The 17,931-nt window shown below is 40.7% G+C and overlaps 1 protein-coding gene across 1 annotated transcript in view; it reads right to left on the bottom strand.

Moving 5' to 3' along the window:
- The window catches only part of LOC137351442 (protein unc-13 homolog A-like), a 281,799-nt gene extending 267,674 nt beyond the window's left edge, over positions 1–14,125 (bottom strand). The window contains 1 exon segment of the mRNA XM_068015888.1: positions 14,044–14,125. Coding sequence (XP_067871989.1) covers positions 14,044–14,048 — 5 coding nt within the window. The 5' untranslated portion in view covers positions 14,049–14,125.
- Positions 14,126–17,931: the final 3,806 nt, after the last annotated feature.

Genomic DNA, 17,931 nt, shown 5'->3' on the forward strand with positions numbered 1-17,931 from the left:
CCAACAGCACCAGCAAAGTGCACTGCCAGGACATTGGTCCCAGTTATGCTGAGGTGAAACCCGTCCGGTCTGTACAGGTCCCACCTCCCCCAGAACCAGTCCCAATGTCCCAAGAATCTAACGTCCTCCCTCCTGCACCATCACCCCAGCCACACATTCATCTGTTCTATCCTCCTATTGCTATACTCACTAGTACCTGGCCCCAGGAGTAATCCAGAGATTACTAACTTTTACATCCTGCTCGCTAGTCTCCTTCCTAGCTCCCTAAAATCTGCCGAAGGACCTCATCCCTTTTTTCTATCTATGTCCTTCATACCAATATGGACTACAAGCGCTGGATACCCACCCTCCCCCTCAGAATGCTCTGCAGCTGACCTGGCATCAGGGAGGCAATGTACCTCAACACATGAAATCACACCTGCAGCTGCAGAAATGTCTGTCTGTTCCCCTAACTATAGAATCCTCGATCACTATTGCTTTGCCAATTCTCCTCTTGCCCTCCTGCACAGCTGAGCCTCCTGTGGTGCTCTAGACTTTGCTCTGCTACACTCCCCAGAGGAACCATCATTCTCACTAGTATTCAGAATTGAATACCAGGGACTCCTGCACTGCCTGCCTGGACACTGGTCCAAGTTATGCTGAGGTGAAACCCATCCAGTCTGTACAAGTCCCACCTCCCCCAGAACCAGTCTCAATGTCCCAAGAATCTAAAGTCCGATCACCCATTCCCACTCTTCCTGCGCACTCTTAAGCTGCAGGGTGATAACTTCTAGAAATGTGCTATCCACATAGTTCTCAGTCTCGCCGATGAACTGCACTGATGCCAGCTGATGCTTAAGCTCCAAAACCCGAAGCTCAAGCTCCACCACCTGACGACATTTCTTGCACATGACTGTCCAGGACACGAGATGCATCCTAGATCTCCCACATGGAATAGGATGCACATTCCACGGGACTGAGGTGCCCTGCCATGCCTCTTTTTGTTAAACTATTAACTCCATTAAGAGAGATAAATTTAAGACCTAAAGATTCAGCAGCTACTCACCAATCAGCTCTTTCCCTGGTGCTGACATCAATTTATTTTATAGCAAGGTCAGCTTAAAAAAAAAACAAATTTATTTGTTCTTGGGATGTGGGCTTCACTGGCTCGGACAGCATTTATTGCCCACCCCTAATTGCCCTCGAGAAGATGGTGGTCAGCCGCCTTCTTGAACCACTGCAGTCCATGTGGAGTAGGTACACCCACAGTGCTGTTAGGAAGGGAGTATAGTTTGCTAATGATTATTTATACACCTCAGATTTTAATTAACTGAAAAATTATTAACTTAGTACACCATTACAATCCAGTTATACCTCATTCAACAAGGTGCAACTTTTTCAATTTTTTTTTAGTAGCAACACTAAGATCATAAAAGAGCAATTTCACATCTGTTCAGTGATTTCTGATTGATTGTACAGTAAGCTGACTTCAACAGCGCACCCTATAGAGAAGCACAGATTCACTGACAGCAACTTCTGGATTTATGCATTTAACTGCACATGCGCATACTCAGTAGCTGCCAGTTTCAGCGGAGCAACGATGGCACATGCTGACTGTTTCACCGTCATTACTACCGCAAAATCCAAGCTTATGTATTCCAACAATTACCAAGGTAACCAACTTACATTTTCCATGGAAAAATGGACATTTGCAGAATTCAATCACAAAAACACCAAAAAAAAAAGCATTTAATGAAATTAACAATTTGTTTACTTATTCGATTACCGTAACTCAATCATCTTCAGAATAATACAATTATTAGGGTCACATAACAGCTGCCATTATAAAACAGTACATCCTCCAACCTAACATAATGCCATGAGATCCAAGCATCTTTTATTTATAACAATGTTGAACTTAAGGTACATTGTTAGTCTCATCACACTTCAGATCTACACTTGTCAAATGTAAATTTCTTGCAGCTAAATTACTCAAATTTTGCATTCATAAAATAACAAGGAATTCCTGAAGAGATAAGGAATATAAAAATCAAAAACAAGGAAAATGGAAAGAAAACAATGAGAAACCAATAAGGATATATGAAACAATGGAGAGTAGGCACCGATGGCGCCATCAGACCTGGTATGATATTTTAACCCAAGGCCTGGGTGAGTGTGGTAGTTTACCTGCCTGGGCCAAACTTGCCAGGAGGGTGAAATCAAGGGTCAGAAAGCCAAGTTGAAAAAATGATCCCTTGTGGCCTGGAGGAGTAGGAAAGTCCCTGTATACCCCGGTGGTGGCCTCCTGCAGCCCGAATTCCCACTCCCACCCACCTACCTGTCAGGAGGCAATTCCTGACTGGTTCAGGCAAGAGTTGGAGCCTGAATACAGAAATGAGGCTAGGAAGTTAAAATCTCTCTAGGTCTTGGCATGTAGCTTTGTTACTTATCCTGGCCCCTCACACACCACATCAAGAAGGAAAGAGCTTGCATTTAGAAAGGGCTTTTCACGTCAGGAAGTCCCAAAGCACTTGAAACACTTCAAGTTCTTAACTGGTTAATCACTATTGTAATGTAGGAAAGACGACAGCCAATTTGCACACAGGAAGGTCCCAGAAACAGCAATGTGATAATTAACAGATAATCTCTTTTAGTGATGTTGGTTGAGGGATAAATATTGGCCAGGACAGTGAAGGAGGAGAACTCCCCTGCTTTTCTTCTGGGATGTACTAAGTCATCTGAATGTTGGCACCTTATACTGCACTGGCCAGGTACTTCCAAAATTTGACTGGGACAAAGGAAATTTAAATATGTTTCTCTTAAATTCAATTAGAGATGCCAAACATATTCAGACAAAACCTACAGAATGCTTCAAATTTAAAATTCACTCAATAATCTTACCCTTTCCCATCTGTCTCTAACCTTTTCCAGTCCTTATTGAGCTCTCTGTTCCACTGATACCAAGCTGCAGTCAACTCTCCCTTTGCCCCACTGTTGGCTGCTGTACCTTCAGCAATATAAGCCCCAAGCTTTGGAAGAATTTCCCTGAGTGCCTCTGCCTCTCCATCACCCTATTCTCCTTAAAAGCCAACAATTTGACAATGTTTTTGGACAACTCTCCTAATCCTCTTTCAACTCAGTATGCATATTTTCTTTACACCCCTATGAAGTGCTTTAGGATATCTTTCCATTTTAAGAGGTGCAATAAACCCAAGTTGTTCTTGTCTCAAGCATTAAAAATGTAATGACCACTCACTTGCATAAGAAAACAAAATCATATAAAATTTTGGGTAAAAGATTAATCTTTTAAACATTCTTTCAAACCTCAATTGCCAGGGGCGCTAGCATATGGATTTTCCATCTCACATAAATAGAAAACTTAGGTATGTAACAAGTTTGGTTCCTGAGACCAGATTATGGTTTGCATTATCTCTTGTTTGAGACCAAGTCCAGATACACACAATGGGCTGAATTTTTCCAGCTCGCCGCCGATCTCGGCAGCTTCAAAAATGATGCGGTGCACGCACAAGATGTTTGCCGCAGAGCTGCCCCGATATTTAGCACGGCGGCTCATTTACATGGAGGGGGCGGACCCGCTGCCCCCAGTGATGTAGAGGGAGCAGGCGCTCCGTCTCCAGCAACTGCATCCGACGCCACCGCACAAAGGCCAGTGCCATTTTTAAAGGTCCTTCTGTATCATTTAAATTTTTAAAGTCAGTTTTAAAAACAAAAATTAAATATTTATTCACAGTGCCAATCCCCTCTCCCACCCCCACAATGACTAATCAGTTTATTTTTTGCCCTCTCCCCCCCAAATATAGTAAACTCTCGATCCTGATCTTTCCGCCCTGAACTTTCTTTACTTTAACCTTCAACCTCTTCCCACCATCCCCTCCACCAATCGTGTTAGTTTTTGCCATTCCACTCCCCCCGCCCCACACCACCCAACCTTGAAAACTTCACTCCTCCCCCCTCCCCACCAGTGTTACACCTTGGATCTCCAAATGGAGATCCGAAGGTGCAGGAGTTCCAGCAGCGGGCCGGAATATCGGAGCAGGACGGCCATTGCTACAATGCAAGTCTTTATTCATGTAATTTAAATTAACTGACATATTTTAATTAGGTACCCGTCGCCGAGCGGCCTGGGGTGGGGTGGGGGGCTGCCATGAGGCCTCGCCGCCACTGGTAATATGGGGTGTCGAGACCCATGGCGGGCCTCTCCCAGAGATACTTTCCAGGCCCCCCCCGCCATGACCCCTGATATCGGGGGGCTGGTAAAATCCAACCCAATATCTTTAAGTAGTAGACATACAGAGAAATAAACTACATAACTGCTTTCTTTCCCCAGGTAGATATGTAACCTTGCTGTTGTTTCTTTCCAATTCTGAATCTCTCTACGACTTAAGAAAAGGGTGTGATCTTATAATCTGTTTCTCACAAAACCTTGTCACTGAAAATTGATTATGGCATGACAAGTGTTATTCTGAACGAGACCCTCGAAAGAATACATTTCCTGCAAAACGAGAAGTGCCAACTTGTTTTCATCCTGTTCTTCCATTGTTCCATTCCTTAACTCAAGACTGCCTCATCTAACTGTTCCCCAATGTGGCCATGAAAACAAGTCACGAGACAAAATGGTAGGACCCTAGGGAGTACAGAGGATCAGAGGGACCTTGGAGTGCTTGTCCATAGATCACTGAAGGCAGCAGCACAGGTAGATAAGGTGGTTAGGAAGGCATACGGGATACTTCATTTATTAACCGAGGCATAGAATATAAGAGCAGGGAGGTTATGACGGAGCTGTATAAAACGCTGGTTAGGCCACAGTTGGAGTACTGTGTACAGTTCTGGTCACCACACTATAGGAAGGATGTGATTGCAATGGAGAGGGTGCAGAGGAGATTCACCAGCATGTTGCCTGGGCTGGAGCATTTCAGTTATGAAGACAGACTAGATAGGCTAGGGTTGTTTTTCTTGGAGCAGAGAAGGCTGAACGGGGACCTGATTGAGGTGTACAAAATTATGAGGGGCATTGATAGGATAGATAGGAAGAAACTTTTTCCCTTAGCGGAGAGGTCAATAACTAGGGAGCATAGATTTTAAGGTAAAGGGCAGGAGGTTTAGAGGGGAGTTGAGGAGGAATTTTTTCACCCAGAGGGTGGTTGGAATCTGGAACACACTGCCTGAAGGGGTGGTAGAGGTAGGAACACTCATGACATTCAAGAAATATTTATGAGCACTTGAAACGCCATAACATATAAGGCTACGGGCCAAGTGCGGGGAAATGGGGTTAGATAGGACAGGTGCTTGATAGTCGGCGCAAGCGCGTCGGGCCGAAGGGCCTATTTCTGTGCTATAAAACTCTATGACTCTAAAATATATAAGATTTGTGTCATTTCAGCACACAATTAAATTGTGCCTTGGCAAATAATAATGAGAATGAAAAACTTTTAACCATTTCATTAAGTACAAAGAAACCAAAAACCATAATCAGGATTAGGATTTAGTTTAATCTCATAAATACACATGGATACACAACTAGTGTATCTTAAAGGCGGGGGAAATTTTAAAGATCCAATTGAGCAAATATTGTAAGCAAAGCATGACTGACAAAATGTTACAATGTGTAGTTATAAAGTGCCTTGGCACCATGACACAAATCTTTTCCACTTGGCATTGCAACAAGAGCACAAAATAAATATAGATGAAGGTGGTAATTTGGCCCACTTCAGCTTCAGAAAGCCCCTTCAAGCTTCCACACAACAGCCAATTGTTTAAGCATTTCAGGGTTTTCATTTCTATACTCTATTTGCAATTATTTTCATTTCTACTCTACTCAAATCCATTTTCTCAATCAATCAGTCTGTGTTGGTGGAGGGGGGAGGGGAGGAAACTTTCAGACATCAATTTTAAAGCTCCATTTTTACAAATTTGATCCCATGTCCTCGTCTGTTTAGTTCGATGAAAATTTCTGAATCTGCTTTTTCTACAACTTTTACTGTCTCTGTCATATACCTCGACAAAGTCACATCTCAGTTCCCTTCTTTCTAGGTTGAAAAACCCACGTTTTTCCAGCCTACATTTCTTAATTAAGTCCTCCAATATTTCTAATTTGGCTATCATAATTTGGGAAGGACATGTTGCTAATGCCATTCCTAATTTATACTTGCAAGAAATAATCATTTAGTGTATCAACTATCGTGTGCTCATCCTCATTTGCATTTGTCTATTACCAAGCAAACAAGCAGATACAGGGTCAAAAACGCTAATGGTCCATAAAAACAGAAACAATTGGTTTCAGTGGTCTACTCAAAACTAGGTGACTGTTCCAAATTGAACCCTATGCTTAACTCTATCCTCCCAACAGTACAGCATCAATTACCTAAACATATTACTCAGTAATGCATAGGGTTTACTGCACAGAAACAGGCCATTCGGCCCAACAGTTTCTACATCAATATTTATGTTCAACATAAACCTCCCCCCCACCCTTCTTCCTTATCAACGTATCCTACTTTTTTTTATTCATTCATGGGATGTGGGCATCACTGGCTATGCCAGCATTTATTGCCCATCCCTAATTTCCCTTGAGAAGGTGGTGGTGAGCTGCCTTCTTGAACCGCTGCAGTCCATGTGAGGTAGGTACACCCACAGTGCTGTTAGGAAGGGAGTTCCAGGATTTTGACCCAGCGACAATGAAGGAATGGCGATATAGTTCCAAGTCAGGATGGTGTGTGACTTGGACGGAAACTTGCAGGTCGTGATGTTCCCATGTTTCTGCTGCCTTTGTTCTTGTAGTTGGTAGAGGTCGCAGGTTTGGAAGATGCTGTCTAAGGAGCCTTGGTGTGTTGCTGCAGTGCATCTTGTAGATGGTACACACTGCTTCCACTGTGCCACTATTCCCTCTCCCTCTTGTGTTTATCTAGCTTCCCTTAAATGCATCTACGCTAATCCCCGCAACTACTCCATGTGATAGTGAGTTTCAAATTCTAACCACTCTCTGCATAAAGAAATTCCATTTAATTTCTTTATAAATATTTATAAATACAAATAATTTATAAATACAAGATCATCACTAATAAATCCAATAAAGAAATTAAATGGAATTTATGGCCCCTAGTTCTAATCTCCCTGCAAGTAGAGACATCTTCAATATGTCTACCCTATCATAATCTTGAAGGCCTCAAGTCACTTCTCAGTCTTCTCTTTTCTAGAGAAAATAGCTCCAGCCTCCTCAAATCTTTCTGAATGAGTACAACTTCTTAGTTCAGGAATCATTTTAGTAAATCTTTTTTCCCCCATCTTCTCCAGTGCCTCTATATCTTTTTTTATAACATGGATATCAGAACAGTTGAGTCAAGATTCCATCCTAATTTAAAATAATTTCCCTGCTTTTCAAGTTTAATCAATCCAGAAATGAGCTTTGCTCTTTTTCACAATTTTTTAAGAAAAGCTTGTGATCATTATAGGCTGTTTCTCATGAATATTAACATTGAGAATTAATTATGGCAAGACAAGTGTTGTGAGCAAGCCATCTAGAAAAGATGGCCTAATTAATCTGTGTTGTGACTTTTAGTGATTTGTGTATCGGTACCCCCAGATCCCTCTGCTCCTCTACTGCTCATTTAGACACTTATTTTCCAAGGATTATGTGACTTCCTTATCCTCCCTACCAAATGTGCCACCTCACACTTAGCTCAACTGAAGATCATTTACTAATTACATGCTCATTCTGAAAGTTTATTAATGTCTTGCTGTATTTTGCCACAGTCCTCCTCTGTACCAACTACATCCCCAGTTTTACGTCTCTGCAAATTTTGAAATTCTACTTCTGATTCCAGAGTCCAAATCATCTATATAAATGGTGAACAACAGTGGTCCAAGGAACAACCTTTGTGGAACATCACTTTCATTTTTTGCCTGTCCGAGTAACTACCTTTAACCCCTGCTCTCTGTTTTGTAGCCAGTTTGCTGTCCATTCTGCTACTTGGTCTTAGTTTGTTCTGGCCTTAATCAGGAGTTTACTATGCAGTACCTTATTGAAGGCTTATTGAAAATCAAAGTACATGCAGTTCATGACAGGATGGATAAATGTGAGCTGACAATTAACCTAGTATAAACTAAATAGGTAAAGCATGCTACACAGTAGGGAAAATGGTGAGTCAGGACCTTATATGAGATAAGATTCACAAAAAAGAATACTTTTTTTTTCACAATCAGAGGAGAATCTTTTTGCACAAGAGCCATTTAATTTTCATCAATCATGTACGAATCATTCAGCAACTGAAGTTCAATGTTTTTATTGCCCTTAGCGATATTCTTTTTCTAAATGGTTTCCTCCATAAACCAAAACTTTGCTCTATCCCTTTTGACATTGTGGTTCAAAAGATTGGAATAAAAGTATGATGGTGAACATCTGAGTGGATTAACACTTGAGAACTGGAGGAGAAGTCGCATATGGGTTCTGATCCATACTAGGGAGGATAAAGTGAAGGTGATCCTTCCTTCTGTGATTGACTCCATGCTGGCACACATTTTAAGCTGCTATCTTCTTCTGATTATTTAGCCTTGGGTTTTATCCAGGTTTGAGTCTATCCTTTGCCAGACATTCTTGTTGAGATTTGTATTATAACCTTCATTACTCTGTGGGGTAGTTGCTCCTATATTTCTTTTGGAGCCTTTTGCTTAAGTATCAGTTTAAGATATGAACATAATTCTTTATTGATCGGTTTAAAATTATTATACAATTTAGTAATTAATAATTCATATGTTCAAAATATTTTGAACCCAATTCATTTTCTTTCACTCCACAAGGACAGATTATCTCTACTCTGTGTAACACTTTATCAATGACTTTCAAACTGTGACTCAGACTCCTAATCAATAATTGGAAGGATTTTATCATTAAGTACAACTAGCCATGCTTATTGCTGCAGTAATTTACCTGTACAAGAGCCCTTAAATATTGGCTTTGGTTAATAATGTCGTCCATCATGTATTCTCAGCACCCCAGCAAAATAAAACACACATGAACCATTCCTAATGCAAGCATCCATCACCAATACATAAAATAAGCAGCAATCATGAACGATAAGCTTTCAACAGGAATCTAAAGGCCAGATTGCTTTAGCTTTATCTGCCATGCAGAATGCAAACATTTACATCAGTATGAATGTACAATGGATTATTTCAGAGAGGTAAATCCATGATCAACTCAACTAATTTGCAAACAACATTAGCTATGTAAATTATAGAGCACATTCCCTCCAGACGGAGTGATATGACAATCCAACATATGAACAGATGCTTCCCCATCTGAAAATAACAAGTACACTTTATCCTCATTGCAGCAGTGTGTACCATCCACAAGATGCACTGCAGCAACGCACCAAGGCTCCTTAGACAGCACCTTCCAAACCCGCGACCTCTACCAACTAGAAGGACAAGGACAGCAGATGCATAGGACCACCACCACCTGCAAGTTCCCCTCCAAGTCACACACCATCCTGACTTGGAACTATATCTCCATTCCTTCACTGTCGCTGGGCCAAAATCCTGGAACTCCCTTCCTAACAACACTGTGGGTGTACCTACCCCACATGGACTGCAGCGGTTCAAGAAGGCAGCTCACCACCACCTTCTCAAGGACAATTAGGGATGGGCAATAAATGCTAGCCTGGCCAGCAACATCCACACCCCATGCATGAATAAAACAGTTATTGGGAAACAAATATTGTGCATGTGCATTACAATGAAGTGCAGTGAATGTCATATACATAACATAATAGCCTTGTAACTTCTCAAAAAGATGCAACAAACAATAGTGGAACTGAAAATGTAGAATGTGGAACAACTTTTAGGTAGAACTGTACAAAATGAATTGTTTCTTTAAGAAAGTTAGCAGAACTCAAAATGGATACCCAGCCATGATTGCATGACTCTAAATCAGGGGTCGCCAACACATCGATCACAAGTTACTAGTAGCTCGCCGACGGTCTCTGAGTAGCTCACCAGCAGTGACTGAAGCATGCGCAGTGCGGGAGGTGACTGGAGCTTGACGGAGGCGATCGTGTTGGATCCGCAGTGGGTGAGAAACCGCCAAGTGCCAGGGAGGAATGGAGTCAGCGGGTGGGCGGGAAGTCTTTATAAAGCACCCAGTGTAGACCTCAAACACCCCCAATAAGAATAAAAGCAAAATACTGCAGATGCTGGAAATACTCAGCAGGTCAGGCAGCATGTGTGGAGAGAGAAGCAGAGTTAACGTTTCAGGTCTGTGAGATCACAGATCTGAAAAGTTAACTCCGTTTCTCTCTCCACAGATGCCGCCTGACCTGCTGAGTATTTCCCACATTTTCTCCTTTTATTTCAGATTTCCAGCGTCCACAGTATTTTGCTTTTGTTTTATTGTAGGCGTTGTTCACAGAACTGAGTCGAGAAACACAGCCAGTTTCTATCGGGGTGGGTGTTGGATGCAGATTTCGGTCCCTGGCCTCCTGTGTATGTCTTTTTTGTTGCATCAGTTTGATCTGTAGTGCAGATGGAGGAATATTGGCTGGGTTTCACCCCAAGTATTTGAGCTCAGTTGAGCCCAACAATTTCCAAGGGAGTTAGCTTTCAGGAAGATGATGTTGCTAAACAGACGCCAACCACTCAATGAAGCCACTGCTAGGCTTCTGGACACCGGCAAATATAGTGATCTCTTGACCAGACTTGCATACAGTGTCAAGTATCATATTGAAATAAAGTTATCAGTTTTCCTTCATATTAAATTCTTTTTTGGGCCTCCTTATCTCGAGACAATGGATACGCGCCTGGAGGTGGTCAGTGGTTTGTGAAGCAGCGCCTGGAGTGGCTATAAAGGCCAATTCTGGAGTGACAGGCTCTTCCACAGGTGCTGCAGAGAAATTTGTTTGTCGGGGCTGTTGCACAGTTGGCTCTCCCCTTGCGCCTCTGTCTTTTTTCCTGCCAACTACTAAGTCTCTTCGACTCGCCACAATTTAGTCCTGTCTTTATGGCTGCCCGCCAGCTCTGGCGAATGCTGGCAACTGACTCCCACGACTTGTGATCAATGTCACACGATTTCATGTCGCGTCTGCAGACGTCTTTATAGCGGAGACATGGACGGCCAGTGGGTCTGATACCAGTGGCGAGCTCGCTGTACAATGTGTCTTTGGGGATCCTGCCATCTTCCATGCGGCTCACATGGCCAAGCCATCTCAAGCGCCGCTGACTCAGTAGTGTGTATAAGCTGGGGGTGTTGGCCGCTTCAAGGACTTCTGTGTTGGAGATATAGTCCTGCCACCTGATGCCAAGTATTCTCCGAAGGCAGCGAAGATGGAATGAATTGAGACGTCGCTCTTGGCTGACATACGTTGTCCAGGCCTCGCTGCCGTAGAGCAAGGTACTGAGGACACAGGCCTGATACACTCGGACTTTTGTGTTCCGTGTCAGTGCGCCATTTTCCCACACTCTCTTGGCCAGTCTGGACATAGCAGTGGAAGCCTTACCCATGCGCTTGTTGATTTCTGCATCTAGAGACAGGTTACTGGTGATAGTTGAGCCTAGGTAGGTGAACTCTTGAACCACTTCCAGAGTGTGGTCGCCAATATTGATGGATGGAGCATTTCTGACGTCCTGCCCCATGATGTTCGTTTTCTTGAGGCTGATGGTTAGGCCAAATTCATTGCAGGCAGCCGCAAACCTGTCGATGAGACTCTGCAGGCACTCTTCAGTGTGAGATGTTAAAGCAGCATCGTCAGCAAAGAGGAGTTCTCTGATGAGGACTTTCCGTACTTTGGACTTCGCTCATATTAAATATAACACTATAATGTAATTATAATAGCTACACATTTAGTTTGCATTTATCTATCCATATTTTTCAATATATGTTTAAATGGCTCATGATATCTTTCTTTTATCAGAAGTAGCTCTCACTAAAAAAGAGGTTGGAGCGCCTGCCCTAGATAGTTGAAATAAGTCAGAAAGATACTAGCAGAGATTCTAGTCACTGCTTCTCATCCTCCTTAGATACCTTAATATGACTGGAGCATAGCCAATATAGCACCTTTGTTTGAGGAGAGGGAAAGGTATTGGATAACTGTAGACATGTCGGTCTAATGTCAATTGGAGACAAGAAGTCTCACATAAGCCTAGTTCGGAAAATTCAGACATATGGTACAAGAGGAAATGTAGCAATTATTTAATGAAGGGGAAACAAATGGAAATGTTGCTTGGATTGGAAAAGGGTTGGGAGTTATGTACCCCAAGAATCAATGCTAGGTCCACTTTTGTACCCTGTATATAGAGATTATTTGAATTTGGGCATAGGGACCACAAATTCAAAATTTGCTGATGACGCACAAGTAGTGAGGTTGACAAACAATGAGGATTACAAAAGACTTCAGGAAGATGGAATTATGTAAGCTGTAACTTAATATGGATAAGTGTGAAGTAATATATTTTGGGAGGCAAAACAAGCAACGGGAGTGCACACTCAAATGGTAAATTACTGAAGCGCATGGTTACACAAAGAAATCTACGGAAGCAAATACATAATTCCCTGAAAATGTAAGTGCAGACAGATCAAGTCATTAAAAAATAAACACATCATTTTGGGTTTTATAAATAGGGGCATAGCATATGAGGGACCCAGTCAATTTAAAATAATCTCTAAGCCAGCCAAAGAAAATAGGTTAGGAGAAATTTCTCACCACAGCGGATTGTTGGAGCATGGAATGTCTTGGTACAGAGGTGATTAAGGCAGAGACCATTACACCTTTAAAGGGAAAACTGGATAAATATCTGAAACTAACAAGGATACATGGCAATGTGGAGAACATGAATTAGTGAGATTAGTTTTGGAGAACTCTAGCAAAGCACTATTACATACACGATGCACCGAATAACCTTCTTTCAAGCTGCAAACCTCTGTTGTTCAGTGAATTGAGATGACTGCCAATATTAGCGGACAAATGCTTGAAGTGTTTATATGGTTTTCCTCTGCCCGCTATTTTAATGGAACCATTAACCTGTGTTTTAGTCTAATAATCATAATGGAATGTATACAAGCAAGCTCGGAAGGGAAGTTAAATTATAGAGATTGTGTACACCTCAATTAGTTATTTTTTAAATCAGTAAATGCAACAAGATTCTAATAGAAGCAGGAGATGGAGAGAATATGTAAAGGAAATAACAACGACTCAACACCTTACCATCCAAAACGGCAGCACAGATAAAACAACAGATTAAAACATCCCGTTAAGAAAAAGCAGAGCTTCTTATACTATTCAGATTAGTGATATATTAATTTTGGTCAAATAATTTGAATATGCAGACTATACTCTGCTAGTATGGGATTTATCTTCATCAATAAACAAACTATCATATACTCTTGCATTTCAAGCACAACACTGAATAATTAACCCTCCTAGTATTGTTCAGCTACAAAAGGTGTCAATAAGGGTACTCATCAGGAGTGGCTCATGAGCTTTGATGCATAAAATATCATCTAAGATTTTTGTAACTGCAGAAGTAGGCTTTAAAATTACTTTTAATTTCAATTTCACTGTGTAGGAACTGAAAACTTGCAAAACCAGTCATGCCAGGCAAATGGTAATTTTCTTGAATCTGTCAACTGTGTCAAGGCCTATAGAATAGCTTTAATCACAAGATCAACTTGCTTTGATAAAAATTCAATTGACAGTATTACTTAGCAAATAGTTATCCACAAATAATTCATTTGGAATATAGATTATCTGGCTTAATTACTTTGAAATGCATTTACCATTTCACTTGAAATTGCAAAGAGGAGTCACCACATTACCTTTACAATAACACTGCACATAACTAACAAAAGAAATCTTCCCTGTATCTCCAATCAATAATGACAGTTATTTTTAATCACAGGGCTCAAAGAGTTATATTACATTCTTGCTTTAACAAGACTGTCTCTTGTATTCTCATTACAATTTATGTGGTAATGTACACTGGAGCTCATACATCATTGCCACGTTTATGAGGATAAGCATCATCTTCTATTATTCCATTTTTATACTTCAAACTTACAACATGAAATCCTGCTCCCAGCACGGTTGGCTCCCCCGCACTGCAATGGTGGTGCTCTTCACATTCTGAACCTTCAAGGTCACATAGGTATTGTATTTTTCTGTAAAAGATAAATCAACAACTTTTCTCAATAAATATGACTATGTTAAACAGTACTGAAAGAGGTTACAGAGGTTAGTCGTTCGCAGGACAGAAGTGACATGATGTGGAGGAAAGTAGCATTCCAAAGATACAAAAAGGACAAGAAATAAGGGAAACAACAATAGTTGTAACAAAGACAATTATATTTCAATAGTATTAAGAGCAAAACAGCTTTTTTTTCTAAAAAAAAAGATACTTTTGCATTAATTAACTGAATCTGATCAAAATATGATCTACGACAAATACCAGTTTAAATAGAGTTACTTTGTTTTCAAACACATTTATCATTTTGGGGTCCATAAGAGCTTTTTAATATTCAGCGTGCTTTCTTCTCTGCCATGGTCACCCATTAAGATACTATTGTCACTTAATCGTGTGAATTAGAATAGGAACTCTCTCACAGAATAGGGCTCATGATTAATGTGTAAAGGTCAAAGCACTCAATCAATACATATCAATATGACAAACTCATCTCTAGGACTTGGCCCTCTAAATAAAATGGGCAACTTATTTACCCATTTGAAATTATAGCTAGAAATTGAATCTGAATTATTTGTAGGCTTCACTGGGCAGTAAATGGATGCACTTCAACAAGCTGATAGAAAAAAGTACCACAGTCCAGAATGTCAGTTTCTGCTTCTTTCAGTTCAAGAGCTCAGTCACACAAGTTTCAAGTACTAAAGGCAACTTCCATAAATGTCAGACTATTCTACAAACTTGTACCGTGATTTGTGAAGAGAGAAGTGCTTTATTTTTAAGATCAGAAAATATTTTATGAATAGGAACCAATTAAGCTGTCCATAAAATGAGACAAAAACTTTCATAAAATTTGAATTCATTTAATTTAACGTAAGTAAACCTTATTTGCTTCCTAAGCCGTATCTCCATTAACTGAAATCGCAACTGCTATAATCACAACATATCAAATTATCTAGTAATAGAAACAGAAATATCAGAAACAGGCAGTAACCAAAAAGGAATAACTGACACTTAAAACTGAACGATTCACAATGCCAATTTAAGATATTGCACAGTATTACTGCCCACAGATTAAGAAATCTCAATATTATCTGAAGTGGGTTGTGAATACTTAGCCTTTGTATAAAATTCATAAATAAAATGAGGGTGTTTTCTCCCTTTTACATTCCTTTTCTCATCCATAGCCCATTGTGGTATTAAGAGACTTATATTCAGCAATCTGAGCATGGTAACTAAGGTTGGTGAGCTGCAGGCGCAAATAACCATATAATATGATGTGGCGATAAAGGATCGGACTGGGTACTAAATGTTCTTGGATACAAGGTGTTCAAGAAAAATACTGATTAAGGAGATTAATGTTAGAGAGAGAGGGATTTCCTGGAGGGTCAAGGACTAAATGTATTTGATTAGAGTTGGGAAACTTCAGGAGGTACCATTATGCTACTGGGTGTATTCCATAGGCCACAGACTAATGGGACAGATACTGAGGAGCAAATTTTCAGGGAAATAACACAGAGGTACAAAACTATAGAACAGCAATAATGGAGGACTTCCAGTCTATGTTCGGATAATTAGATAGCAATAGGGTTAAGGGCAGAGAAGAGAAAGAGTTTCTGAAGTGAATTCAGGAGAATTTGCTTGATCAGTATGTTTCCAGCACAATGAGGAAGGAGGCATTTCTGGATCTAGTTCTGGAGAATTAAGTGCGTTGAGTGGATCAGGTGTCAGTCAAGTAATTTTTAGGGAACTTTGATTGTGGTATCATAAGATTTAGGCTAGCAATGGAAAAGGACAAGGAGCAATCTAAAGTAAAATAATTAACTGGAGGAGGGCCAAATTCAGTGGGGTGAGAACTGATTGCCCCAGGTAAAATGGAATCAAAGATTGAGAGGCAAAACTGTAAAGAACAATGGGCTGCCTTTAAAGAAATGATGATTTGGATGCAGTCAAGGTGCATTTCCATGAAGAGGGGAAAAGAGGAGGAAAGTTAGAACAACCAAAGCTAGAGCCCCCTGGATGACAAGGGGGTAAGACGAGCAGAAAAGGATACATATGCTAGATGTCAGGCTGATAATATAAGGCTAAAGATAGAAAGTTCAGATGGGAAGTGAAAAAAAGAGGTCAAAGAGGGAGTATGAGAAAAGACTGACAGCTAATATAAAAAGGGAATCCAAAAATCTTCTTATAAGCACATAAATAGTAAAAAGGTAGCAAGGGTAGGAATGGAGGCAATTAGGGACCAACAAGGGGATCTACGCATAAAGGCAGAGGGCATAGCTGACATACTAAATGCATATACTTTGTATCCGTCTTTACCATGGAAGATGCTGCTGCCAAAATTATAATGAAATAGGAAGTAGTTGAGATACTGGATGGGCTAAAAATTGGTGGAGGAGGTAGTAGCAAGGTTGGCTGTACTTCAAGTTAATAAGTCACCAGGATCGGATCAGATACATTCGAGGATGCTAAGGGAAGGGCAGAAATTGCAGCGGTATTGGCCATAATCTTCCAATCCTCCTTAGATATGGGGATGGTGCCAAAAGACTGAAGAATTGCAAATGTTACACCCTTGTTCAAAAAAAGGATGCAAGGATAAATCAGCAACTATAGGGCAGTCAGTTTAGCATCGATAGTGGGAAAGCTTTTAGAAACAATAATTTGAGAAAAATTAAGTCATTTGGATAAGTGCTGAAAAATCAGGGAAAGTCAACATCGATTTATTAAAGGCAAATTGTGTTCCACTAACATGACTGAATTTTTTGATGAGGTAACAGAGATGACTGATGAGGTGTACATGGACCTCCAAAAGGCACTCGATAAAGTGCCAAATAATAGACTTGCCAGCCAAGTTGAAGCCCATGCGATAAAAGGAAAAGCATTCGGATGGATACGAAGATGGCTGAGTGATAGGAAACAAAGTAACGGTAAATAGTTGTTTTTCGGACTGCAGGACGGTATAAAGTGGGGTTCCCCAGGGTCGGTACTAAGACCACTGCTCTTCTTGATATATATTAACAATTAAACATGTGTGCAGGGCATAATTTCAAAATATGCAGATGACACAAAACATGGAAGCATTGTGAACTATGAGGAGGATAGTGATAGACTTCAGGAGGACATAGGCAGGCTGGTGCAATGGGCAGACATGTTGCAGATGAAACTGAATGCAGAGAAGTATGAGGTGGTACATCTTGGTAGGAAGAACGAGGAGAGGCAATATAAAATAAATGGCACAATTCTAAAGGGGGTGCAGGAACAGAGGGATCTAGGGGAATATGTGCACAAATCATTGAAGGTAGCAGGACAGGTTGAGAACGAGGTTAAAAAGGCATATGGGACCCTAAGCTTTATGAATACTGGCATTGAGTATAAAAGCAAGGAAGTAATGATGAAACTTTATAAAACTGGTTCAGCCTCAACTGGAGTAGTGTGTCCAATTCTGGGCAATACACTTTAGGAAGGTTTTAGAGAAGGTGCAGATAAGAATTATGAGAGTAGTTTTAGTGATAAGGGACTTCAGTTATGTGGATAGATTGGAGAAGCTGGGTTGTTCTCCTTAAAGAAGAGAAGGTTGATTTGATAGAAGTGTTCAAAATGATAAGAATCTATACAGAGTAGATAGAGAGAAACTGTTGCATTGGCGGAAGGGTCACGACCCAGAGGACACTGATTTAAGGTGATTGGCAAAAGAACCAGCACGAGGAAAACATTTTTTTAAAAACGCGTGAGTAGTTAGGATCTGAAATGCACTTCCCAAGTGTGGTTGGC

This window comes from Heterodontus francisci, chromosome 36, assembly GCF_036365525.1.
Source record: "Heterodontus francisci isolate sHetFra1 chromosome 36, sHetFra1.hap1, whole genome shotgun sequence".
NCBI classification, from domain to species: Eukaryota; Metazoa; Chordata; class Chondrichthyes; order Heterodontiformes; family Heterodontidae; genus Heterodontus; species Heterodontus francisci.